Source organism: Chroicocephalus ridibundus, chromosome 11 (assembly GCF_963924245.1).
Source record: "Chroicocephalus ridibundus chromosome 11, bChrRid1.1, whole genome shotgun sequence".
In the NCBI taxonomy this organism is placed as follows: Eukaryota; Metazoa; Chordata; class Aves; order Charadriiformes; family Laridae; genus Chroicocephalus; species Chroicocephalus ridibundus.
Genome location: NC_086294.1, coordinates 16,899,979 through 16,924,657, shown reverse-complemented (window position 1 = coordinate 16,924,657; position 24,679 = coordinate 16,899,979). Strand labels below are relative to the sequence as shown.

General features: G+C 48.8%; 1 protein-coding gene across 2 annotated transcripts; it reads left to right on the top strand.

Moving 5' to 3' along the window:
* The first annotated feature begins 807 nt into the window (after window positions 1-807).
* On the top strand, window positions 808-24,358 carry LOC134521867 (collagen alpha-1(XXIII) chain-like). 2 transcript variants are annotated; one of them, XM_063348913.1, is made up of 25 exons: window positions 808-906; window positions 2,815-2,841; window positions 3,522-3,548; window positions 8,051-8,122; window positions 9,375-9,491; window positions 9,965-10,000; window positions 10,518-10,544; window positions 10,973-10,999; window positions 12,134-12,178; window positions 12,773-12,835; window positions 14,209-14,253; window positions 14,753-14,830; window positions 15,390-15,413; window positions 16,328-16,381; window positions 17,176-17,220; window positions 17,659-17,748; window positions 18,122-18,193; window positions 18,968-19,009; window positions 19,850-19,876; window positions 20,316-20,387; window positions 20,480-20,533; window positions 20,793-20,819; window positions 21,314-21,367; window positions 22,048-22,134; window positions 23,985-24,358. In XM_063348913.1, exons 4-25 carry the CDS (start codon window positions 8,051-8,053, stop codon window positions 24,246-24,248), a joined length of 1,422 nt encoding a protein of 473 aa, XP_063204983.1. In that variant the 5' UTR covers window positions 808-906; window positions 2,815-2,841; window positions 3,522-3,548; the 3' UTR covers window positions 24,249-24,358. The 2 variants fall into 2 exon arrangements, with proteins under 2 accessions (XP_063204983.1, XP_063204984.1); XM_063348914.1 differs by lacking the exon at window positions 15,390-15,413.
* Window positions 24,359-24,679: the final 321 nt, after the last annotated feature.

Sequence of the window (24,679 nt, the reverse complement as noted above, 5' to 3'; positions counted from 1 at the left end):
CATCCTCGAGTGCCAGCTCCAGCTGACAGCAGGGGCAGCTTTGGTTTTGTCTGCAGGCCTTAGAGCATCTGTGCTTCCTCTCCCCATGTGCGTCCTTTCTCAAAAGCAGGGTTTTGTATGGCCCAATACGTTCAGTGGCTTCACGTGAATTAAGGGCTGGATGCCAGAAACAATGGGGAAATAACAGTTTATCATGTTGATTTACTGTGTGCTTCTGCAGCAACCCTAGAAAGGGGAGAACTGGGGTGACCAAGTGCTTGGTCCTGCAAATACAACATTTCCAGCTTTGTATCACTACAGATGAGCAAAGCACACAGGAATCAGCCTACGGGGCAGATGCACTCTTCCTTCCTCCACAGCAAGAGCCCCCTTCCCATCAGTAAGATTTACCATTATGGACTGAGGGTGATGGCCGATCCCCTCGTCTTGGGTAAAGTGGTAGAGTTTCAGCAAGGCCTTTTGATAGAACAGATGGTTCAGGTCTAAGGTAGACGTGACTCACTCCCGGGACCTGCTCAGTTTAACCAACTCAGGCGCGTTTTACTGCTGCTCTCTTAGAGTCTTTAAAAACCTCAGCGAGTCCCGAGCCCTGTGCCAGAGCAGTGTCACCCTGTCCCTGTCACTAATCCTGTCGCTTCCTCTCACGCTCCTTCATAGTCTGCAAATTGTTTGACGCCTCTCACTGTACTTCTGTGAAACCTTCCTGCTGGATTGCATGGATGAAGGATTAGGTATATAAACAACATAGCCACAGATTGTACTGTACGTAAGTAGAGCCTCTTTCAGAGCATGACCGATATTGCTAGGTTTGTAAATTGATTTTTTATTATTATTATTATTTGGTTTTTTAATAATACTGTCTTTTCCTTCCCTTTTCAGGGGCCTCTTGGTTTGGATGGCAAACCAGTAAGTAGCACGGAGTGCCAAATGTAATGTTTCTTCATTCATGCTGCTCTGCAATAGAAAGACAGAATCTCAATTATTACTCGTTTATTACTACATATATAACTATTTAGGAGACAAAATGGTATTTAGAATGATTCTGTGGTTTGTAACGTGCAACTCTAAATTCCGAGCCAGGGCTGGCCGGCAGAGCTAGAGGTGAGCTCTTCTTTACCTGTCAGCTCATCTCAGCTGCTTCTACCCCTCCTGCACCACCTTGGCTAGCGGAGACACTGGAGATGGGTGGCAGGGCAAGTTTGGGAAATAAATTCCAGTAGCACCTTGGAAGGAGCAAAGTCAATAATCTTGGTTGCGTGCTGCTGGCACTACAAAGTGGATTCATAAGAATAATTGTTCCCAAACTGGGTTCATTTGCCTCCAAAGGAGCCTGGGTGGGAGGTGCTTGAGAGTGCCCCATGTCTGTGCAGTACTTTGTGGAACAGCCTGGACTTCGTTGTATGAGCTGTTTGCTTGACTTTGTTTTTTGCTTGGAAGCTCTTTGGACACTCAGGTGCTCCAGTCTTTTCTTACTTACTTTACAGAAAGACAAACGTTTCTATTTTTACGCTAGATGAACACTGGCCAGCTCGGATTCCTTCAGCTGGATGGATGCTGCAGGAGGTCGCAGCTCTGTATTTTGTGTCCAAACCCCACTCTGTTCCACCACATTCACTAGAGGGCACCATTTGAAATCTTTTCAAGCTCTGGTCCTAAATCAAACGGGATTTTCAAAGTGGGCAGAAGTCATTCAGTCTTTGCAATCGAAAAGTTATTCCAGATACTTATTTCTAGCCAGCTGGGGAGTGTTTTGTTAGAGCTGTATGTTGCTGTGGTTAGTTTTTGTCCTACCCTTGAAGATGACAAATGTAAATGAAAAGAAATCTAGAAATAAAGCATTAGAAAGGAAAAAAAGGAAGGCCAGCTCACACTGCTGTGCTCAGGATTGGCTTTAAATTAGCAAAACCCCGCAATGGGAGAGCAGCGCAAACCCGAGCTCCTGCGCCCGCTGCCTTTAGGAGGCACGGGGATGCCAGTTGTGCACCGGGCAGGAGCAAGACTTCTGGGTGAGGGGCAGGGAAAAATCTCCATGAAAAAGCTAACTTATCAAATGGCCAAACTCAAACCAGACTGTTCATGATCTCTTCCATGAGAGCAAGGGGCCAGCAGCCTTGCTTAGAGCCAAATTAACAGCAGGAGGGGTGCTGCGTGGGGATGCAGATGCTGCCGCTGTCGGCCTCTCTGCTGACCTTCCCCCACTGCACCCCACTGGGTCCTGCTTCGCCAAACACCATAATTTGGGCTGAACCCCAAGATTCAGTATTTTTCTGTGCTGGAAGGAGGATGTGGGGCAGGCACATCAAAGCGCAGCTCTGCGGCTTCTCTTTGGGGCTGCAGCGTGTCTCTGCCCGCCTGTCTTACAGAAAGCCGCTCAGGGGGAAGATGACTTATGTCTTCAGCAAATAGGCCAAAGAAAGCAGCCCATCCTCCTTGTTTATTTCAAACAGATGTATAATTGTTGTAATGATATGCTGAGCATGTGTTTTTCTAGAAGTGATTTAATACTTCAAGAAATCCCTTGCATCTATTTAGAGTCACATGTTTGCGAGCGGCTGTCACGCTGCCTGCCCTGCCCTCGTCCTTCCCTGCTCCTCTGTCCTGGCAAGACCAGGCAGGACCTCCTTGGCGCTTTTTGGTGGCGTGCTGCTCGTATGAAGCAGTGTATAACTTAAAATAATAGCATGTATAACTTAAAATAGTAGCGAATGTGGCTCAGGTTTGTGAATCGATGAATGCAGTCTCCGTGGTTTTGATGTTGTGTGCATTGATGATTCTGCTGTTTCTTGACTCGGATCTTTCTTATTATATTTCCAGGGACCTCCAGGACCAAAAGGGGAAAAGGTAAAGCCTGCGTTAACTTGTGGCTTTTGGGGAAGCAACTTTATATCTTCCTTCTGCTGTAATTCTTTCAGTTCAGATTACCCCAATATGCCAGCATGACGTTACCATTGGGTTCTGTTGGGACGCGGAGCTGTGACCGCACATCCTCAGGTGGCTCTTGGAAAAGCCCCAGGAAGGGGAAGGCAGAAAGAATTTGCAAAAATGTAGGAAGAATAAATACGGCCTTAAAGCTCATCTATGCTGTAGGGTTCCTGGTAACCCCTTCAGGGTTAGGAGAGTGGCATGCAACTCTCTTCTTGCTGTTCTCCAAGAGCAAGGCTGTGGGCTCCATTGCTCTGTTTGCATGACATCCTCCCACGACAAAGAAGGTTGTTGCTGTACTGAAAGTGATGTTAATCCTCGCATGTGTAGGACATAAGCAGTTGCTAGGGGAGCCTTAGAGTTGGAAACAGTCCGCTAGTTCTGATTTATTATCTGTTTCATCGCCTGCCAGGGCAGAATCATTCCCTATTGTGTTGTCTCAAGCCCTTCTCCTCCCTGGTTTTGAATACGTTAAGCAATAGGACTCTTGCCACTTCCCTTGTGTGCTGTTCCCGCGTCCAGCTGACCCCGCGCTTGGTCCTTCGTGGTTGAAATGTGAACTCTAATAGCTGACCCTTGCTGTTTTGCCTGATGCGCAGGGTGAAGCAGGGGACATCGGCCCGAGGGTAAGTAGTGACACAGCACGTCGATTTATTCTAAAATCCAGTTGGGTTTGCTCGCTGCACTAAACAAGGCTTTGTGCAGCTTTGGTGCTGCAAACTGAGGTATGGTAACAGTTCTGGAAATGTTTAATTTTGCCATTGGAGCTCTTTGTGGTGGTGGTTTTCCTAACTTTGACCATGGGGAAACAAGAGTTGAAGGCTTTCAGGTAGCTCATGAAGGGTTTCACTTTTACTGGGCTTTTTTTATCCCTGATCCCCTCTTCTAGTGTAGGAGACAAACTCCATGTTTCTCTTGAACCTGTGCTCCTTATTTCTTGTTATTAGAGCACCAGTGTGCAGTGGTAAGACCTGGTGTCCCAAGGAAAGGCCCAACATGGTGTTGTGCAGGATGGAAGGTTCCTAAGCTGCCTGCCTGGGAGCGTAGGCTGCCCTTAATTGAAAATAAAGGGTTTAAAGTAACTGTATGATGAAGGAAAAATCTTTTGGCAACAGCAGGGGTAACGTGACGTCTCCCATGTTGGGGGTGAGACAGGAGTGCTCACCACGGGGTGTGTGGTAGTTCTGAGGTGGGCTCTGTCGCAATAATGGAAGTGCCGTTGGCCGTGGGCACCTGCTGGAAACCTCATGGTAGGGATGTGCTGGGTTGCTGGGGTACCAGCCCCATGCAGGGGCCAGATTCGGAGCTGGCAGCTGAGAGCCAGCTGGTAGGTTTAGATGCAATTGCTGGAAAAGTAGCCAGGACCTCAGCGGTTAACGTCAGGCAGAGATGCCTCAGAGTCGTTTTTCTTTTTTCCCCTAGAGGCTGTTAAGTCACTTTTTGAAGTTGGTGCCATTTTCTGAAGCAGCTCCCAACTGCCTTGGGTGCCTTTGGAAATGTCACCCTTGGGCTCTGAGAGCCCCTAAAATTTCTCCGATAGAATTATGTCCTGTGTGGCTAAGGAGGGGCTCGGCATAAGATCTCAACCTTGCCTAAGTGCCCACCCCCATACTCAGAATAGGCTTTAAGAGGGGATTCAGCAGCACACGGGCGTGAGTTTTGACTCCTTGCCTGGGGCTGTGGATGACTTTAGGGCTGGTGACTCGGGCGATGCTGGAGGAGATGCTCAGGCTCCAAAGCCCCGGTGGTTTGTGCTGATGGATAACGTGGGAACTCACCTCCCGCCGCAGCCGTTGTTTGTGCTGTGGGAGATGCTCTGGGGCCAGGCTCCATCCAGACTCGCAGGGGCAGCTGCCAGCTCTCAAGGTAACACTTGTCCTATGCTTTAATCTACCGATAAAAATATGTGCCTCTTTTTTTTTTTTTTTCCTGCATTTGTCTGGATTTTGCTTTACTTTTAGATTTATTTATGTCTTTGCACAAGAGTAAGAGGAAGGCTCAGAAACAATTTGGAAGGAAAGGGGGAGAAACAAGCCTGGCAGAGCCGTGCACAAGTGGGTCTAACAACTGGTGCCTGGCTTTGAAAATAGCTTCCTCTGTGTCTCCAGACATTCGGAGTTGTGGATGGGATATGAAACTTCTTAATACCATCTGGCCTGGATTATTTTTTTTATTTCTTAATTTAATCTATCTTCTTCCTCCAGTTTCAGTGGTGGCTTTGTTTAGCTGATTTTGAAAGATGTGTCGCAGCAAGTCATCGCATCAACGGGAGGATAAATAACTAGGAATACATCCAGTGCCGCCTCCCTCGTAAATGTGTGTGTCTATGGGAGGTGGAGTGGGGATAGCGTGTGTCAGTGAACGCAAAAATATTATCACTAGGACTGATAGATTAAAAGAGAATAAAGCTTGGGGCAGCTTTGGAGGGACTGTCTGCAGTGGAAGTGGGATGAAGGCAATTAGGGATGAGCTACTGAATATGTTCGTGTCTGTGCTGCTTCCCTTTCTGTCTTTAATAAACACCTGCTGCCAGTGTGGACAAAAAAATTATTGCACATGGGAGTGCAACGAATGCAGATGCTGGAGGGTGATTTTGGAGAGCAGAGGAAGGTGTTCACATCGGCTTGTCTTAGGCACTGAATGCTAGTGCGTACATCGAGGAGGCTGTTATGCAGCCCCACGTAACCAGGATGGGCAATAAACATACTCAAATACACAAATACACTGACAAAATGCGTGTGAGCGTATGTACAGGGAGAAAAGAAGAGCAGATTCCTTCTGCGCTGGGGAGGAGGAGGGGGAGTTGAAGCAGGATGATGCCAAGGCTGGGCCTGCTGTGCCCTAATACTTGTGCTTGTATTTCTCTCTTAAAATTGCTACACCCCTGAAAAGGATTGTTTTTTATAAGCCAGGCTCACTCCCTGAGCCGCCACTGGGATGACCGCTCTGGATTTATTACCTTAGCTTGTGGGATCTTGTTCTTGCTGATGTTCAGATGTTGAGACAGGTGATGGGATTGATGCATTTTTGCACATTAGGGACAGCGGATGCACAGGGTGCGTGGCAGCCGCCCTGAGTTTGCTCTCGAGAGGGAGAAAAGTGGCTTCAACTTGTGAGAGAAATGCCCTTGCCTCCAGTGGCAGCATGTTCCTGCTCAGTGGCCAGCGCCGATGGAGATGGGACCAGTAACATCTGCACCTGTATCTGGAGCTCCCGTGGGACTAAACGCTGGCATGGTGGAGCTGGCTCTGTAGCGATGGGCTGGAGTTTAGGCTGCAGATAGAAAAGTAGCTTTTTCCCCTCTTTCTGCAGTAAGTGCTTGCCAAGCTTGTGTTGCAGATACAAGCTCAGAAAGTGTCCTGCACAGCTTATGGTGGCAGTCAAGAGACACCTACGGATACTTCTTTTTTTTATTATTATTATTTTTATTCTATTTTATTGTGAAACATTATGTTGAAATGGCTAAATTCAGTACTCTAAAGCTGGACATTGCCAGCATTCCAGTGCCCCGTGACCAAAAGCATTGGGAGAGTGTAAGTACAGAGCAGGAATGTGTAACTCCGTCACACTTACCTGCTCTCCTGGAACCTGGTTATCCGTGGCCTGGGTGTTTCTTAGGCCAGAGATGGTGTCTCTATTTAATAGCCCTCAGGGCTGTTCACCGTTCATGGCCCCCCATATAAACAGGGATTGTTTAAAATTAAACGTGTGACGGCTGGTTTTGGTGGGATACAGTGCATTTGGCCTCTGAGCAAAAGCGAATTGTCATTTCCCAGGGAAGCAGGTAGTTCGGGCTTGGGAGGTGTGTGCTTGGGTGGTGCTCAGCAATCTGAGGGGTAAGAAAAAAGTTTCAGTTCCTGTCTTACTCATTTGGCTTTTCTGAAAATCCCACTTAATGCTCTTGTGTATCTTCATGCACGTAAGAAGCCATAAAACTAAGTCCTTTGGGTGTACCACAACCCCCTTTGCTCTCAGTGGAGCCTTTCTGGTGGCTTCTGCAGTATCTGGAGGGCCTGGCTGAGCGCGAGGCCTCCGTGTCCCTGTTAATTTCGATGTGCCATCATCTTAGTTTTCAAAAATCTCAGGATTTTCAGCATTGTTCCTCCCCAAAAATGGCAGTATTTAAGGGAGGACTGAGCTAAAGCCTTTCTCTACAGCTTGAAAGAAGAACTTGGGGGGGAGGGGGTTATTTTCCAAGGTTGATTAGTTTTTTCTATCTGAGTTTGCTTTTCCCCTCCCTCTCTGAGATGACTGTTGGAACATCTGTGCTCGATGTACCTGCTCATGCCTGCTGCTAAGCCTGTCCTGGGAGGCTGGGCAGGAGGTGGGCTCGCCTGTGCAAGATTCACCCCAAAATTGAGTTTGGGGGTTATCTGTTACTGGTGTGAAAGGTTTAAAAGCTCCTTGGGCAATTTGGACAAGAGGTTTGTTCCTTAGAAACCTTCCAAAATCCTCATGGAAGATGTGCTGTGTGTTCCCACGGGGATTCTTGCAGCTTTGCGCCATCCCTTTGATCCTCCTGCAGACGTGTGCAGGGATGGATGGGGAAAGGGAGACGCAAGCAGCGTCCTGAGAAAGGAAATGTCTTACTGTTTCTCCCTAGATAGATAAGTGGAAAGGCTAAAAGACAATAGCAATGACTGCTGACATGGTCTGAATGCATTGTTTTTGCATCATATAAATCTGAGAGATTTATCTGCATTTTGCAGGCTAGGGAATACATCAGTATTCATTTTAGCCCTGAAAAAAAAAAAATATAATATTTGGTCTCGGGAGAAATGCTGGGATGTATCCCCTGTGGGGTTTACTGGAATAATGCTCTTTATTCTGTAGAAAGCCCTGCAGTAGGGGAATCCTCTGTACCCCAGCTGCTTTGAATGTCCTATTGTGCAGTAAAGTAATGAAATGGTACTTGTTTTCCTCTGTTTACTGCTTACCAAGCTCCAGTGTATCCAGAATGTTAAAACAACCGCTGTTGGCTACCTAGACTATTTCTTCCTCATGCATCAAGCAATTATGAAGGAAAAGTTGTTATATGTTGTTACAGGCTTTAAAACTCGCTCTTCTGCTGTGCTTTCATCTTAAATTCTTGCTCTTCCCTCTTCTGCCTCCCACTTTACCTGGCTAGATGGTTTTTCCCCGGCTCAATCACGGATTTCTGGCTAACGATCAGCTTGTCTTTAGCCGGCGAGTGCTGAAGGTAGATGTGTGGGGTCTGCTGCCACTGCTTTGCTGTGATTCTTTGAGTCGCTTTTGTTTCTTGCTGGCTGATAGTGTACTCTTGCTGTTTTAAATTGTCCCTACCGTGGCTACATTCAGAGGTGCTTGTTGGGAGCGCGCTTGAGTGATGCCCCATTGGAATTTAGGGGGAGTTTTGTCAAAGCAGAGACACGTAAAAGTGATGGGTTTTTGCATTTGGTTCTCTGTGAGAATTTGGAATCAAGCAACAGAGTCCCATAAATGTTCATATGAACAGTGCTGGTGTTGTAAAATAAAATGCATTAAAGCTGGAGTTCTCTAAATTCTCGCACTCTAAACGTGACGTTTTAATTAGGCAAAATTCAGTGGGAGAGTCTTGACTTGACCTAATTAGATGCAGCACTCAGCATTTGCAATAGGATTTTTTTAAAAACTATGGAAGAGATTTAGGAGCACAGATCTTGTTGAAAGGCCGTGGGATTTGTGCTGCTAAGTCACTTAAGGACTTCTGAAAAATCCCACACTTGTCCCTGATTTGAGGGTGGACCACATATTAAATACAGTCCTCGTACTGCCTCGGTAGTAACCCTTCCAGATGTTGCTAAAAGATTTATGAGATGGCCTTTCCGTGAGGTTTTCCATTGTGCAGCTGTATGGATGTGCCCGGCCATAGCCCCGGGGCTGGGCTGTGGTGGCCGACGGTGGATCGGGAGCCGATAACTGGGTGGTGGAACCCCACGGGATGCTCCCCTCTGGAGCAGGCACCCACCAGCCCTTCACAGTCACACCGAGATACAGCTGCTGCTTTTTTCTTTGCATCCAAGTAACGCAGGGTGTGAGCTAAGCTGGATGCTAATATATGACCTTGGCTGTATTTAAAGGATACTACTAAATGCTACTTTTTTTTTTTTTTTTTGGTGTGGTGCACTAAGCTATGGAAGTGTGTGCATGCTCCATGCCGGCATGTTGTTGGGTCTGGGTTATTTCTGGGTGCTGCCGAATTGGTGGTTTCCATGCAGACAGTCGTTGGGCAAGGGCTTAATGAGATAAAACCTCGTTGGAAGTCATTCAGCAAAATCCTGGTTAAGGAACCAGACCCAAAGGGCATGAAGCAGCCATGAGCTCCCAGCCTTCCCGGTTGGCAGCTGTAATTAAATTCCTCTGGGATGGCTAAGGGATATGCAGTGCATGTGTCACAGCCACCGCTTGCCAACGCCGCTTCATCTCACCATGTCTGTGTGAACTTCTTCCAGGGTGATCAAGGTCGAGATGGAGCCACTGGTCCCCCTGGTCCGCCAGGACCCCCAGGTGCCCGGGGGCCTCCTGGCGACACGGGAAAAGATGGCCCAAGAGGACCTCCAGGCCCCCCTGTAAGGACGGGAGATGCACAGCGAGCACATGCTGGGCAGTTCCCACCCCAGCTAGGGAGAGGAGGGTGAAGGGTGTTCCCTTTCCTGGTGCTGTCACCCCAACCGCTGGGTCCCCAGCCTGGGCCAGCCATTGGGCTCTGATGGCCACCAAACCATGGCACTGGTCATACAGCAAAGCTTTGGGGCGTGGGGCCAAGGGAGCAGGAGGGGACCTTCCATCTCCAGTTCCAGAGCAAAGAGCTGGACCTGGAGCATGTATTTACGGGTGCTGGTTGTAACTGGAAAAACCCAGAGGAGATCTCTTCCCTGATCTGTAGCCTTCAGATGACCTGTTGCAAATCTCTAGACCACTGGTAATTTATTTAATAAAAAAAATAGGCTGCAACACAATGCTACTGAACGTCCTAATTATCGCTGAGCGTTTTGGAGAATGAGGGATAATAGTTTCAGTGTTGGCTTTTTCATTTTTGCAGGGCTTCAAAGGCGAGCCGGGAGAGGACGGCCTCCTGGTTAGTATTGCCCGGTAGCACCCGTGTGTGCGGGTCCCTCAGCCCCCCACACTGTACATCGCTCTTCAGCTCACTGCAGCAAGTGGTTTTGTGCCCTTGCTTATGGGAAAACCCATGGAAAATTACATGTTTCCTAAACTGGATGTTTGTCCGGGGGTACCTGTGCCCTGGGGAGAAGAGGTCAGTCTTTGTCCCCTTGGGCTCCTCCGGAGGGATCTGCTGCTCCTGTATCCCCACTTCTGCTTCTCTGAGGCCTCCTGGCATTGTAACTCCAGTTCACTAAGGCCTAGGTTGGATAAAAAAAGTGCTTATTATATGTTAAAATATACAAACCATAAAAAAATATTTATTATTTACTGGGAGCACAGAGAACTTACAGCTGTATTAGTAAGGGAAGTTGGCATCTGGCTCTTTTTTTTTTTTTTTTTTCATGGGAATTGAAGTACTCTTGGAAATGTTTTTATCCTGTTATACTCCATTGTCAAACAAATATACCAACTCCTCTTACATTCGACAGGGTGCCAGGGGACCTCCAGGACCAAAGGTGGGTAATAAATAATTTCTTATCTGTCTAATTTTAACGCAAATTCTAGAAATATTGCTGCATAAGGGGAATGGAGGCAAACATGCTTATTTCACACTGGACTTATCTGTATTGATCAGGCAAAGAATTTTAAGGTATCAAATTAGCCATTGACTTGGAGCTGCAAGTGTCTGTCTGAATGTGTCGCCTACACAGAAAGCACAACCGCTGCCCATGGTAAAACCTTGGGGTGGGGGTGGAGGGAGCCATGGGGGGCTGGAAGCTGATGTGCTGTGGGAATGTGCTTTCGTGCATTTGGAGGCGGGGATAAAGAAGATCAGCACAAGCCAAGTATTTTAACTTTGCCATTAATTTGGAGTATCCTTACGATTGTTATTATTTTCTGTTATGTCCTTAAACTTTCTTCTCCATGTGTGTTGCTGTTGAAGGGTGAGCCCGGCATCCAAGGGAAAAAGGTAAAACAGTGATTTTTTGTTTGTTTGTTGTTTGTTTGGGTTTTTTTTTTGTTTTGCTTTGCTTTGTGTGGTGCTTGACTAGGGAAACTATTGCCAGAGACTGATGGAGAAGCAGTGGCCATGGCTGTGACCACTGAAGTTTGGCCATACCAAGCCTGCCCTCATGTTCCCTGGGGTTTCTCGCACATGCGACCCCAAAGCACAGACACGGCTGTGCCTGCAGCCTGGTTTTCATTACCACAAGCAAGCCAGAAGCTGCAATCGCATCTGCCCAATAGACAAAGAATAAAATAGCAAATGCCAAACAAAGCAGTAGGTCTTTGAGCCCTTACACTCCAATAATTCAAGCTGAACCAAGAAGCGCCTGGAGGCTGTTATCTGCCCAGGGGCCCCCGGGATGGGCTTGAGGTTCCTGGGACGGGCATCACTACACAGCACCTGGGTCTCGTGGCATTGCCCACTCTGTAAGGACAGGGACACTGCTTGGGTCGGGCATTGAAGTCTGCAGGAGATTCACGTGTCCGAGCTCTCCACATTTTCTTCTGGTGGTGCCATCAAGGAGTGGATAAATCACTGCCTTTAACTGAAGCCAAAGCACTGACAGGGCCCAGCCTTTCCCTCTTACTGCTCTGCCCCAAAACAGACGTGGCCATGGGTGTTTTTCAGGCTGGAATTTGGCTTAAAAAAGTGGTTTTACTCCAGGAGAACAACGAAGCATGACAAGTGAAACAAGAAAATCTCCTCCTGGCAGATGGGCGTGCTGGTGACTTGTGGTGAAGTGCATGAGGATGGGTGGCAGCTTGCAGGGGGTCTTTGGGACCCAAAAAGCCTGAATGGATTAAATATCTAATTTGTCTCAAAGATGGGAGAGCACTTTTCCCACAGGCTGCTGTAAGCAAATTCTGGGAGATGCCCATCCACTGCCCTGGGAGCAGGGGAGGCAGAGCTGGGTGGGAGCAGGGGACCACGCTGGAGCCTCCTGGGCTCCTTGCTGCAGCTTTCCCCCAGCCTCCTGCAAACCTGAGTGGGTCTCAGGTCTGTGCAACACTCGATGGGGTCAAATGATGTGTTGGGTCCCAATGGTACATGTGTAAGCACTCTTTGTATTTCACCTTTTATATTTTATTTCATCAGGGTGATGATGGGATCCCCGGGGAACCAGGACTTATGGGCCCGAAGGTATGTTCTGCTCTGTGTCCATCTAATGTATGTGCTTGGCAGCATCTCTTGCTATCTGATTTCCTGGCACAGTATCACAGTTGGGTTGAGAAGCACATTTCTCCCCTGACATGGAAAAAGAACCCAAAAAAAAAGAGAAAGAGAACCCACTCCTTCGCATTGATAGCTCTGCCCGGGAGAAGTTTGCAAGCGCAACATGTTGACTATTGCAGGGAATTGCCATTTAGAGGCTCCTCTTGCAGAAATAAATCCGGGTGTTGCTGGGGGTGGCCTGGAGCCTGGGGGATGTGGGTTTGCACTGCCCAGACCAGGGTGCAGCAGGCTCTCCATGGGAGTCTTCTCCAGGTGCAGCAGTTTTGGGGATAACTTTAGGGCTGAACATACCACCCGCAGCCAAACTGTTAAGCCTGAAAGCTTCATTTTTTATCTCAAAAACTCCCCTTTTGCACCTAGGCAACGTGACGTATTTCAGGCTAAAAGCAGAGCTTCGCTCACTCGTGTGTAAAAGCAGAGATAAAGCAAGAAAATTATAATCTAAGAAATGTGTTCTCTATCCTACCTTTATAGCATCTGTTGAAATTGTCTTGTTTTCAGGGAGAGAAAGGAAGCGTGGGTCCCAAGGGAGAGAACGGCACAGATGGCTTGCCAGGACCCAAGGTAAATAAATGTCCATTAGCTGGGAAGCGGGGCACGATGCTGCTGGGGCAGAGGGGTTTGGCTGAGTAGGTGTTTTAAGCCTTTGCCTTCTAAAAGGCTCATAAAATGCCCAAACTGAAACAAAACAGGGGGATGTTAAGAGGTATTTTACCTTTTCCTGGTGATTTAACGAAAGCTGGATTCAAGCAGAGATCAGTATAAGAGTTTTTAAAATCATCTCCTTACATGTTTTTCATTGAATTGCCTCTTTTTTTTCCCTAAACCTCTGATCACATTTTGATCCCGTGTATTGCTGGCTGCGGTACCGCTTCAAAGCCCAGAGCACTTACGTGCCGTCCCGTTCCGCCGACCTTCACAACTGCCAAGAAATGCAATGAGACAGTTTTGATCCGTTGAGCGGTGATGATGAGGCCCGGACAGCATTCGTGGGCTGTTATGTCCCCTCTCAGCTGCTTCTTGTTTAGAAGGCTCTGCATCCAGTCGCGTTCTCTGTATCGAGCAGCCGGGGCTCCTTGTTGAGCGGGAAACTGTGTATGATGCAGAAATGTGGGCTCGGGTGACCCTTAGCCATTTATTTTATTTTATTTTATTTTTTTCCTAAAACCATAGTAGCAGTGTTGGTTTGTTCCCCCGGGACCTGCTGAATTGAGTTTTCCTATTGAGAGTCTATGCATTTCTACCATTTTTTACTTTTTTTTTGGGGGGGTAGCTTTAATTTGGCCAGCAAATGGATTTTCATGGGTATGGCAAAAGGTTTGGGTTTTGGATCCTGAACTTTGTTTCAGGTCCCTGCTGTGGGAGCGCTACAGCTTCCCAAAACTTCCCAACTTTCCAAACAAAAACGGGGAGGGGGGGAAGGGAGAAGGAAAAAAAAAAAAAAAGAGAAAAAGGAAAAAAAAAAAAAAGGAAAAATTTGGCATAGCCCTTTTCCTTAAACTCGCCCTCAAAAACGGTTTAAACGTGTGAGCTGAAACTTTCCACACGCAAAATTCAGCCTAAAGCAAAGGAGAGCCGTGTAAAAGCTCAGCACCAAGAGGGGATTTTGGCACGCTGGGAGCCGCCAGCGGAGCCAGGGAGCGGCATCGCCGTTACCGGCAGCTCAGTCGTGAGCGGGACACTCTGCTCCCACTGCAATGAGGAGTTCTTACTGTTGACAAGCTCACACTAACATTATTTTTTGCAAAATATATTTGTTCTGAAGTCAAATCTATCTCTATCCTTTTGCCTAGGAGCAGCAGTTCCTTGTTGGTGCCGTACTTTTTCTTAATCTAAAACACATCTTGGCATCTCATGTAGTTACAGTATTTTTAAGATAAATATCCTATATATTCCTTGGTCTCTTTGAACCAAAAAATGTGATTTTTATTTTTCAGGGTGAACCTGGTGAGAAGGGAGGAATCGGCTCCATCGGACCCCGGGTATGGATGCTCAGGGATTTTCTTTTTCAGTTTGGAGTCATGTGTTTGCCGCGACCTGAGCTGTTCCCCACCACCTCTGTCTGCTTAGTAAGCGGTTGAATCGCTTCAGGATCAGTTCAGTGCTAGAAAACAGAGATACTACATACTTAAACGAATTGTTATGCAGGTACCAGATGCTGGCATGGGAGATAACTCTGGGAAATGCAGTCAAGTCCAATTTTCTTATCAACGTGACCATCCCGTGACCCTTATTTTGCGAGAGGGGAGTGTGAATAGGGGCAGTCAAGTGAGGATTTCTATGCATTTCTCAGTTACAGAGATGTGTGCCTTTCTGAGGTTAGGTTGAACGGCAGTTACCGCTGTCAGACTCGGAATTGATGAAACTGATGGTGTTTGTAAGGTGATAATCCCCCAAACACCTGGGTGTCGGGTCTTTGCTTTCGTACCGCTGGCTTCTCAGATGCTGCAAAAACTAAATAGGATTCGTCCCCGGTTGCAGGGTCCCCCCGGCCTGAAAGGGGAGCAGGGCGACACTGTAGTGATCGACTATGACGGCCGAATCCTGGATGCGCTCAAGGTAAGTCCCACACCAGGGCCGTGCTGATTCCTGCAGGTTAATGGGAAGTGGCTGGAAAAAACCCAGAAAACCCAGAGCTGGCTGGGAGGGAAGAGCTTATCATACCGCAGGGCTGAAGATATTTAGGGTGTACCACCAAAAATGGTGGCAAAAGCTGGAGGCTGTGAACTCAGGCTGGGTACCAGGCTCATGGAACGAGGATGTGGGATGCAAGTTGATATTCTGCAGGTAAAAGCAACCTGACGCAGCCCGTGACATAAATGCCTGATGCAACGAGTGTTTTCAGCCAAATTACGGCTTATCCGCTGCCACTGCAGGCTGTTATTCCCCCCTGCTGTGCCGCAGCCCGGTGTGGAGCCGCTGTTTTTGCTGTGCATCCTCTGGAGCGGTTTTCTCTGCAAGCAGCGGTCGGGATGCAGGAGGATGGGGAACGGTGCCCGAGCCCTAACCTGCCTGGCCCAGCAGCACCCTGCCATTCTCGTTAAGATGAAAGAAGCCGAATAGAATAAATACTTAATTACAGACACATTTGAGAACCATCCTAATTGTTTTATAACAGGCTGCAGGGATACACAAAGTGATGGTAATTACTGTTTGCCAGATGTCTGCACGGCATGCAGCTTTGTGAGCGGAGTCTGTGGAGTGCGGTGGTTGGAGAGGCTCCATCAAATGTCTGGGGACTTCATTTGCTGGGCCCAGACCCTCTCCTGTGTGCTGCATGTGGAGATTGCTGACGGGCACCTCACTGAACATCGCTAATTTTGCCGTTTTTCTGCTTATTAGCCATTTTTGGTGTTTGCTCACTGACCTGTCTCCCGGACAGAGCTTTGGAAAGGGGTGGCTTTACATGGCTTCCAGCGTGATTAAATGTAACGGTATTTACAATCATGGAAAAAGGTGCTTGGGGATATGATACAGTTCTGTTTTTCAGCTGAGAGAGACCATGAGTTTTGCTGTTTGAGATAATTTGCAAGTTGCAAAATAGTTGTTCATCTCAAGGCAGTTCATGGTCTCTGAGCCCAGCAGTGCCCAGGAAAAACACCTTCCTTAAGTGCGCAAGGTTTTCCTGCTGTTAGTGCTCACACAAACTCCTTCGTTTCCCCTCTTTAATTGCACCTCCCTGGCCGGTTGCTGCTGTTTTCAGCAGGATGCTTCTCCCCGGCCTGCGTGGATGGAGGGGGGAGAACGCAAAAAGAGGATCCTGTGTGGGGTTATGCCTCCAGCTAAAGGCATTTTGCCTCTTAAACACACGTACTGCTGCACCCGGCTGGCTCTGGCCGTGTTTTCTTTTGCATGAGCATCCCCTGTGCCGGAGGGGCCCTTGAGTCACCTCGTGTCAGCAGAGCTCCTCGTGGTGCTTGGGCAGCCGTGGGTCACTCCAGTGTTGGTTGCAGATTGCAGCCAGGAGCTGCTCCCGACCCGTCCCTGGCAGCACGGGGATAGCGTGCCATGTTCCTATTAGTCACGCTCATGCCCGCTTTGTGTGCTATGTTTCAGGGTTCGCCAGGTCCCCCAGGGCCACCGGGCCCCCAAGGTGCTCCAGGTCCCAAGGTGAGCCCAACCTCTGCCATGCAGACGGTGTTTCGTAGCGAGTAACGTGTTCATTAGCGGCTCTGCACGTAGCAAGTGTCTCCCAGGCCAAAATTAGGCAGGCAGTGCTGGCTGCAGGGCTTGAGACTATGCGTGATAAAGAAAATGCTATTTAACACTTCCTCAGGCTGAAAATGGAGGTTTTCACACAAAAGGCAAAGTTTTGTTGACCTGTCTCTGGTCTCCAGCCTCTTCCAGAGGATGCTGTCCCAGAAGCAAATCCACCTCCTAGTCCCACTCCTGCTGGGTGAAATCCCAGCCCTCCAAGATTTCCTCATTGCAGGCGGTGGGAGGCAGAAGTAAGTGGGAGAAGCCGTTGTGAGGAGGGGCCCGCGGCCCCAAAGGCCGTGCCAAGCCGCTCTCCATCCCACCCCCCTCCTCCGTGCACCTCTTGGTGCCCCGGCACCGTGTCCAAGCAGGACCGCACTGCCCTCCCGCTGCACAAGCAGCAGCCAGTAACCTGCAGCCACCTGTAGTCTTTGAAAGAAGAATTTAACTTGCAGAAAAGCATCACTTGGAAGGATGGGATGGGGCAGGATTTTGGTGCCTCTCGAGGTCTCCGTGTTACCCAAATTGGGATGAGCTGGTAATTGTGGCACATCACTGAAACCTCCTTGCTGCTGCTCCTGAGCCTGGCAATGCCAAACCCATAACCCCAATATTTGATACACATGAATAACTCATTTCCTTGCAAAATGCTTTCCTGAGATGATTTCTTGATTTAACTTCCCTTTTTTTTTTTTGTGTCGCTCCAGGGAGAGCTGGGCTTGCCGGGTCCACCTGGGCTGGATGGTGAAAAGGTGCGTGGGGCATGGCTGGATCGAGCGAGACCTTGCAGGAGCCGAGTTAAAAAGGAGTTTATTTGTGTGTCTGGGAGAGCCGGTGCTGCGAAAAGCAAATCTTGAACTAATTGCCCATTGCTCAGCCATGAGCACCCAGACGCTGCTCGTGGCCACATCTGCTGAGCTAATGGGGCTTCTTTTATGAGTGCTTCGTCAGAGCTGTCTCAAATTCTGTTATAAACTTTCCCAACCCGAAATGGCTGCGATTCCTGCTACGGCACAGGCAAATTCTGCTGCACCTGCAAAATCGGTGTATGTGAGTTTTAACGTTAAAACATGCTGTCATGAGCTTGTGCTGCAATACGGAGAGAAACAAAAGAAAGGCAGAAATGGCTGTTGTGGTTTGGTTTTTTTTAAAGTTTTCTCCTAAGCAAGTTGTTTTCTGTAAACTTCCAGGGTCCCAAAGGAGCAAAGGGTGACCAGGGCAGCGAGGGGATCATGGGACAGAAGGGAGAGACAGGAGAAATGGGCTTATCAGGTCCACCGGTACGTCCCCTCTTTCTGTCCCTCTACATCTGCTGCTTGGTTCTTTGATGGATTGGTCTCTGCAAACGCTCGGTGGATGGGGCCGGCTTTGCTGAGCCAAGCAATGGCCTGTCCACAGCGCCTTACTGCGGCGCTGGAGAATGCGGGAGCTTGGAATTTTCTTTGCTAATGATGGTGGTAACGGTTTATTCAGAAGGTGATGGAAGCCAGTACGAAGGAGGAGAAAATCTCCTTGTCTCAAACAGTCCCATGGGGATGAGCAAGAGCTTTGCTTGAGCCAAGGCTGGAGTTTAGAGGAAGACAAATGTATTTTTCTCTCGTTTTTGCTTCCCTGGAAGATGCACCACATCAGCGTTATGCTTTTATCTTTTAGGGAGCAGAAGGGCCAAAAGGCGACAGAGGAGAAAAAGGAGACACTGGGTCACCGTGTTTGCAGAATAATCACGTAAGATCCCGGCACCATAAAACCTCCTCCCGACACGGGATCAGGCGAAGTCAGGGGGCGCAGCCAGAGCCACCGGTTCCATATCCATCAGCGGCGGGGAACAAAACCCAGCTGTTTTCTACAAGAACTTTCAGATGTGTCCAAATGGGGTTAATCTGTTAGGGAAGAATACTTTGCAAACTCAGCGCCACAAAGTTACTTCAGATTTTGTATTGATGGCTGAGATATTGGATGCTGCTGTTACAATTACCTTTTGTTCTAAAAACATATTGGGCTCCTTGCAGTTTTACAGGATTTCTGTATCTTTTTTTGTTATTCACGCCTTTTGCTTAAGAGTAAAAAGTGGTGGGTTTTGGTAGGTTGTTTTTTAATGACACGAGAAGTCTATTTTGGGGGTTTTTTTGGCTTTTTTGGTTTTGGGGTTTTTGTTGTATGTTTTTGTTTTGTGGTTTTTTTTTAAATCAAAAAGGCTGGTTTCCTCCAGTCTGTGCAGAAAACTGCATCATTTTCCGTTACATCCATTTTGCGACTGGCAAATCCAGAGAGTAGCGTGGGTCACCCCTCTCATTTCAGAGGCTAGCTTGATTCCTGTGCTTACTTAGATTCATTTATTTATAAATCCTATAAGCAGCTCTTTGATTAGCAGGTATTTTGAGTAAAGCCATTAAATCAGAGGGCATAAAATCCTGATTCTGGGCTGTGTGAAGTTTCCATTCCCGAACTGTCCTCCCTCTGCCCAGCCCCGTTAATGTGCTGTTTAATTCCCTTCTGCAGATCATACCTGAGCCCGGACCCCCCGGATTACCCGGCCCCATGGTAGGACTCTGGAAAGCGGCTCGTGGAATTGAGCATTGCTGCAGATTGTTATCGCATGTGATTAGTTAAGGACGAGGGTGGTTTTCTCTGTTTAATCCTTGTGGACTGCTGTGAAACGGGGGAAGAAAATTGGGGAAGATCTGCAGCATTGGGTGCTGCCTTCGGAGGAATGGAAGCACCTGATTTAGGAGAGTATATCAGCGTTTGTGGCACGTTTTGCAAATATCCAAGTTGCTCTTTGGGGTGGGGAAAAGGTAAAACGCTGTGGGATGGGAAAAGCTGTTTCCTCCATGATGGTGTCTGTATTCCCACAAATTTGCCCAAGTCGGTAAGTCTGTGCCATCAGTTGCGGTGGGAGAGGAAGCGGGCGGTGAGGAACACGCGGAGCGTTTCTGACGCAGCTGTCTGAAGAGGGCATCAGGAAGGTCAGGATGCCTCCGCTGTGTGCAAGATGCACCTTGAGAGACCACGTTCAAAACCAGGTGGCGTTCATGACCCGGGAAGTGTCCCCAGCCCTGTGGGGCTCGGGGGGGGCGTGGTGGCAGGGGGCTGCCCTCCAAATCTTCCTGTCACTTGCTTCAGCAAAGCTCTTGCAGGGCTCTCGCCCCCCAGAGCTCCTGTTGCAGAGCTTTATCATTGCACGTCACACAAAGCGGTTCTTTTCAGTTTGTCTCCCCCCTGATCTGACATGGCAGAAGCAAATGATCTGCCACCTGTCTTGAAAAAGAAATATTTGGCCATTGTCAGCCCATAATTTGAGGAAGAAATGGTTTGGGAAGCAAACCTTGGGGTTTGTTTTTAAATTCTGTTTTTTCAAAAGCACCATTGTCTTTCCCGCAGGGTCCTCCAGGAATCCAGGGACCTAAAGTAAGTCAATAAATTAAATGTCACCCACTGTTTCCAGGCTGCCAGTGCATTATTTACAGGCTCACAAAGGCCTGTCAGCTCTGAGAACTGATTTTTTTTGTCACTGTTTGTGGCAACACATCCCTTGGTTGTGCTGTTCAGCAGTTGGCGTTTTGGAAAACAAGCCTTTTTTTTGCGTCCAGACACATTTACAATCTTAACCCCTCCTCCAGCATGGAGTCCTGAGGGCCGGCAGCACATGCAAGTCAGGGTTTCCAAACCCAGAGGCTTAAAGCTGTTATTTTCAACACTTTTCTTATACGGTCCAGCAGAGAGGAAAACGTTAAGGGCAGGGCGGGTTTAAGCATCCCAGAGACGTGGGAGGGGGCGGCAGATGCGTGGGCTGGCTGTTGGGCGGAGCTGCCAGGTTTTCTTGGTTGATGCCGTTTCTTTTATGCAGGGCTTGGATGGTGCAAAGGGAGAAAAAGGTGACAGCGGTGAGAAGGGGGACCATGGCGACCCTGGACCCGCTGTGAGTTGTTTTCCTGTATCTCACTTCCAGCCATCGACAGAACCCTGCCTTACAGCAGCCATCCCAACGCCTTGTTTCTTTTATTCCTTAAGGGTCTCCCCGGCGCTCCAGGGCTCATCGGTTTACCCGGTACCAAAGGAGAGAAGGTAATTGTCGGTGTGGGAAAGGAGCAGTGATGTTGTGGTGTAATCCCAAAATAAGGGCTGATAAAATCCCTGCCGCAGTGGGTCCAGCCACACCAGTAGAGCCAGGTGTACCGGCACTATCCCGAGCTTCCCTCGAGTCCTGGGGGCTGTTGGGCAAAGCCATGCTGTCACTACCCTGTATTTCACCAACTGGATGTAAGTTTGCCTGGAACAGCAAACTCAACACGGCACATCTTAATTTTTATTTTTATAACTGCAGGGAAAGCCAGGAGAGCCAGGATTGGATGTGAGTATGGAAAACATTGTGATGTGTAGAAGCATGAACAACAGGCACGCCATCAAATTGCTTGAGGTTGTTGGAAAGATACGCAGCTAACACTGTATGGACTACTGTCCCTTAAACGCAGTGCCGGCAGAACGCTGTCTGTAGGAAAGGGCTTAATTCATGCCAGTTGCTGGACAACTTCCACTGCACAGCAGTAACCGCTCAGCTCAAGATGCTGCGGGGGTTTCCCTTTCCAATTGAGAACATTTGTATTGGATTCAGTGAAACAAAAATCTCTTGATAGGTGTAATGTTACTGGGGTAGGTAAAGCACTAGCTGTCCCAAGAAACTGCTGACAAAGTCAACAGGAAGAAAATGTCATATTCTTCACCACGGGAGGGTGGGTCGATCGCTGGAGGTTGCTTACGTTGAACTTGAGATGCCGGGACATTCACACCCTAAACTTAAACCTCTCTTTTTTTTCTTTCGCCACCCCTTAAAAATTGTCATGATAGGGTTTCCCAGGTCTCAGAGGAGAGAAAGGAGAGAGAAGCGAAAGGGGCGAGAAGGTGAGTGCGTTATGGCTGTGGAGATGCTGGTGGGGGCAGGACTGGCCACTCTTTTTGGCAGGCAGCGATGCTCCTCCGGGTGCTGGTTCCTTCTCCGGCCTGGCCGCATTTCTCAGGGCACTGGTGTAAGGCTTCTTCTGCGGCACAAATATTTGCGTGGTCCCAGTGTAGGGCAGGACAGGCAGTTAATTCCTACCCACTTGGAAGGGCTTTCTGCAAGCCTGTGCCTCCCCCAGCGCAACCATTGTGGGCAAATGGAGCAGGCTGACAGCTCTGGGTTGTGAAGAATCGCTAGTTTTGGTTTATAGACGTTGAAAACGGATCCAAGTCAAAGGTTTTGTTACAGGGATCCTTAAATAAAGGGGTGCCCAGTCGGAGGCAGGAGCCCAGCTGAGCGTGGGGCAGCGGCTGGAAGCTGGTGCTCCCACTTGCTGTCAGATACCAACCTGGTTTCTAGCAGAAACCGGTCACTTAGTTCATTCAGTTATAAAATTACCTATTAAAATATCTCCACCCAGCTTTAACTGGAGATTTTTCACAGTGATTTAATTACTCGGTTGAGGTTTCACTAATGCAAACGTCCCTGCTCTGGACGAGGTGGGGGGCTCCACTGTGCCATGCGAGTTAAAGCCGAGGGGTTCCCCCTCCTGTTCCTGATATTTTTCCTGTTGTGCCAACAGGGTGAGCGAGGAATACCGGGGAGAAAAGGAGCCAAAGGGCAGAAGGGGGAACCAGGTCCCCCCGGACTGGATCAGCCTTGTCCCGTGGTACGTCTTTTATTTCACTCTTTCTAAGCGCCCGGTGCCGGGACTGAAAGGGGATGCGGCTTCGCAGCCAGGGAAAGGGAGGGAGGATTTGGTAGTTCTTTATTTCGCAGTAAATCAAAGCAGATGGTTATTGTTTTCTCACTTTTCTTAATGGTTTGTTTTATCTGAACTGCTGGAAGTTCACTGCTCGCTGTAAGGGCTCCTTTCTGGCCAGATGGGAGCAAGCCACAGCAGTAAAAATAAAGAATCTTTGTGTAAAAGACCTTCTTATTGTAGTGGGGAACAATGGGCTTCAGTAATGTTCTTCTCGGGAGATAGCATGCCCTGGTGAAGCTGCCGGCCTGGCTTTTGAGTACGTTTGGAATCAGGGAGTAACTCAACACAGCGGATGGGAGGTGATCGGCCTGGACAAGAGAAGGGTCCAGGGAGAGCTTATAGCGGCCTTCCAGTACCTGAAGGGGGCCTACAGGAAAGCTGGGGAGAGGCTGTTGGCAAGGGCACTTAACAATAGGACAAGGAGCAATGGTTTTAAACTAGAGCAGGGCAGGTTTAGGTTAGACATGAGGAAGAAGTTCTTTACAATGAGGGTGGTGAGACAGCCCAGGTTGCCCGGAGAGGTGGTGGAGGCCCCAGCCCTGGAGACATTCCAGGCCAGGCTTGATGAGTCTCTGAGCAACCTGATCTAGTTGAAGATGTCCCTGCTCACTGCAGGGGGGTTGGACTAGATGGCCTTTAGAGGTCCCTTCCAACCCAACACATTCTATGATCTGAAAACAAGGTCAGCTCCATCCCTTCATCTCTGCAAAACCAGCGAGGGATGAGCCCGGCTCCGGCTCTCCTGTGGGGGAAGCGGGTCGGAGTTGATAGCATCTCAGTGCTGTCAAAGATCAGCGATGTTTGGGGCTCCCCGGGATGACAAGAAGTGCCTCTGGGAGGGAGAAGAGACCTCCCCATGTTTCTCCACCCGAGGCAGCAGCTCCTGGCTCCAATCTGTCCCTCTCGGGCACGTCCCGGGCACCACCGTGCAGCGGGTACACAGAGGCTTTCCAGGAAACCGCCTGGTGTTTGAGCCTGAGGAAGGTGGATCTCCCAAGTCCCCTTCCAGAGCCCCTCCTTCCTTTGGTAGGGCCCACAAAAAAAAAAAAAAAGGTGGGGGGAATCTATACTGGTTTATAAGAAGTTATCTGGCCTGGTAAAATTTACCTCCTCTTCATTACTATTTTTTGTATGACTAAAACCAGAGAGATCCTTTCCTGAAAATGTTTTGAGGGTTCACGATGCAAGAATGATTCCTATCAACTACTGAACTAAAACTGCTTAAATGTAGCTGTTAGCCCCTAGTTCAGCTGCACCTAACTAGTAGTGCCAGGTACCTCCTCCAGCGTGCTCCAAAAGACCCATTTCTTTCCTAAACGCGTGATTTTCCTCACCCCGCCAGCGCAGCAATGGCAACCAGAGCTGCCGTACAGCTCCGCTCTACCAGCAAAAAGCTCCTTCAGTCAATATGCTTTACTTTGCTTGGAGATTGAATGTGAACTAAATTAATTATTGCATTTCTGATGGATCACCTTTCCTCCCTCAACATGCTGGATGATTTAACCCTCATCTTTTTCACCGCACTGTTACAAACGTGAACCTCTGGTTTGTGTATAGAAGATCTTTCCCAGATGACAGACTCTACGTGTCTGTGAATTCCCTGCCGTAAAACAACTCTGACTTGCCGTGTCATCAGAAAAGGAGGTGTAAAGTTCTGGACCCGTCCTCCTCCTCCTCTGCTGAAACATGGGTGTCTGAGTAACTCCTGTGTCCTTTATCATTCTCAACTCTCAAGCAGTTGTTTTTTCGAACAGGGAGACCGTAGCATGGCAGGCAGCAAAGGGGACCCAGGTGTACCAGCCCTGGTGGGGGTGAGCGTGCCCTGCCCGTTGGTACGGTATCTGCTCGCTTGCTTTCTTGCATGGCTTGTGTGTGTTTCTGCTGTGGCCAAGCCCCATCCCAAGGAGCAAATCCCTCCAGGGAGAGGAAGGACACAAGGCAGCAGAGCTGGAACAAGGCGTTTCACTTCGGCACTCAGGGAAGTGAGTGTAAGCAGTGGGAGATCACGTAGAAGATGACTGCCCCTTTACAATTCTGATTCTGCTCTGGTGAGCCCCCACCTGCAGTGCTGCCTCCAGCTCTGGGATCCCCAACATAAGGAGGACATGGATCTGTTGGAGTGGGGCCAGAGGAGGCCACAAAGATGATCCAAGGGCGGGAGCCCCTCTGCTGTGAGGACAGGCTGAGAGAGTTGGGGGGTTCAGCCTGGAGAAGAGAAGGCTCCGGGGACACTTTAAAGCCCCTTCCAGTCCCTAAAGGGGCTCCAGGAAAGCTGGGGAGGGACTCTGGATCAGGGAGGGGAGCCATGGGACGAGGGGGAATGGTTTTAAACTGGAAGAGGGAAGATTTAGATGAGAGATTAGGAAGAAAATCTTTGCTGTGAGGGTGGTGAGTCCCTGGCCCAGGTTGCCCAGAGAAGCTGTGGCTGCCCCATCCCTGGAGGGGTTCA

What these genes read in the sequence shown, in the direction of transcription:
- LOC134521867 (XM_063348913.1), top strand. Translation starts at nt 8,051, where the DNA reads ATGGTTTTTCCCCGGCTCAATCACGGATTTCTGGCTAACGATCAGCTT. An exon ending in CGGGAGAGGACGGCCTCCTG is followed by an intron (nt 10,001 to 10,517) that starts GTTAGTATTGCC and finishes TACATTCGACAG; the next exon opens with GGTGCCAGGGGACCTCCAGG. An exon ending in CCGGCATCCAAGGGAAAAAG is followed by an intron (nt 11,000 to 12,133) that starts GTAAAACAGTGA and finishes TTATTTCATCAG; the next exon opens with GGTGATGATGGGATCCCCGG.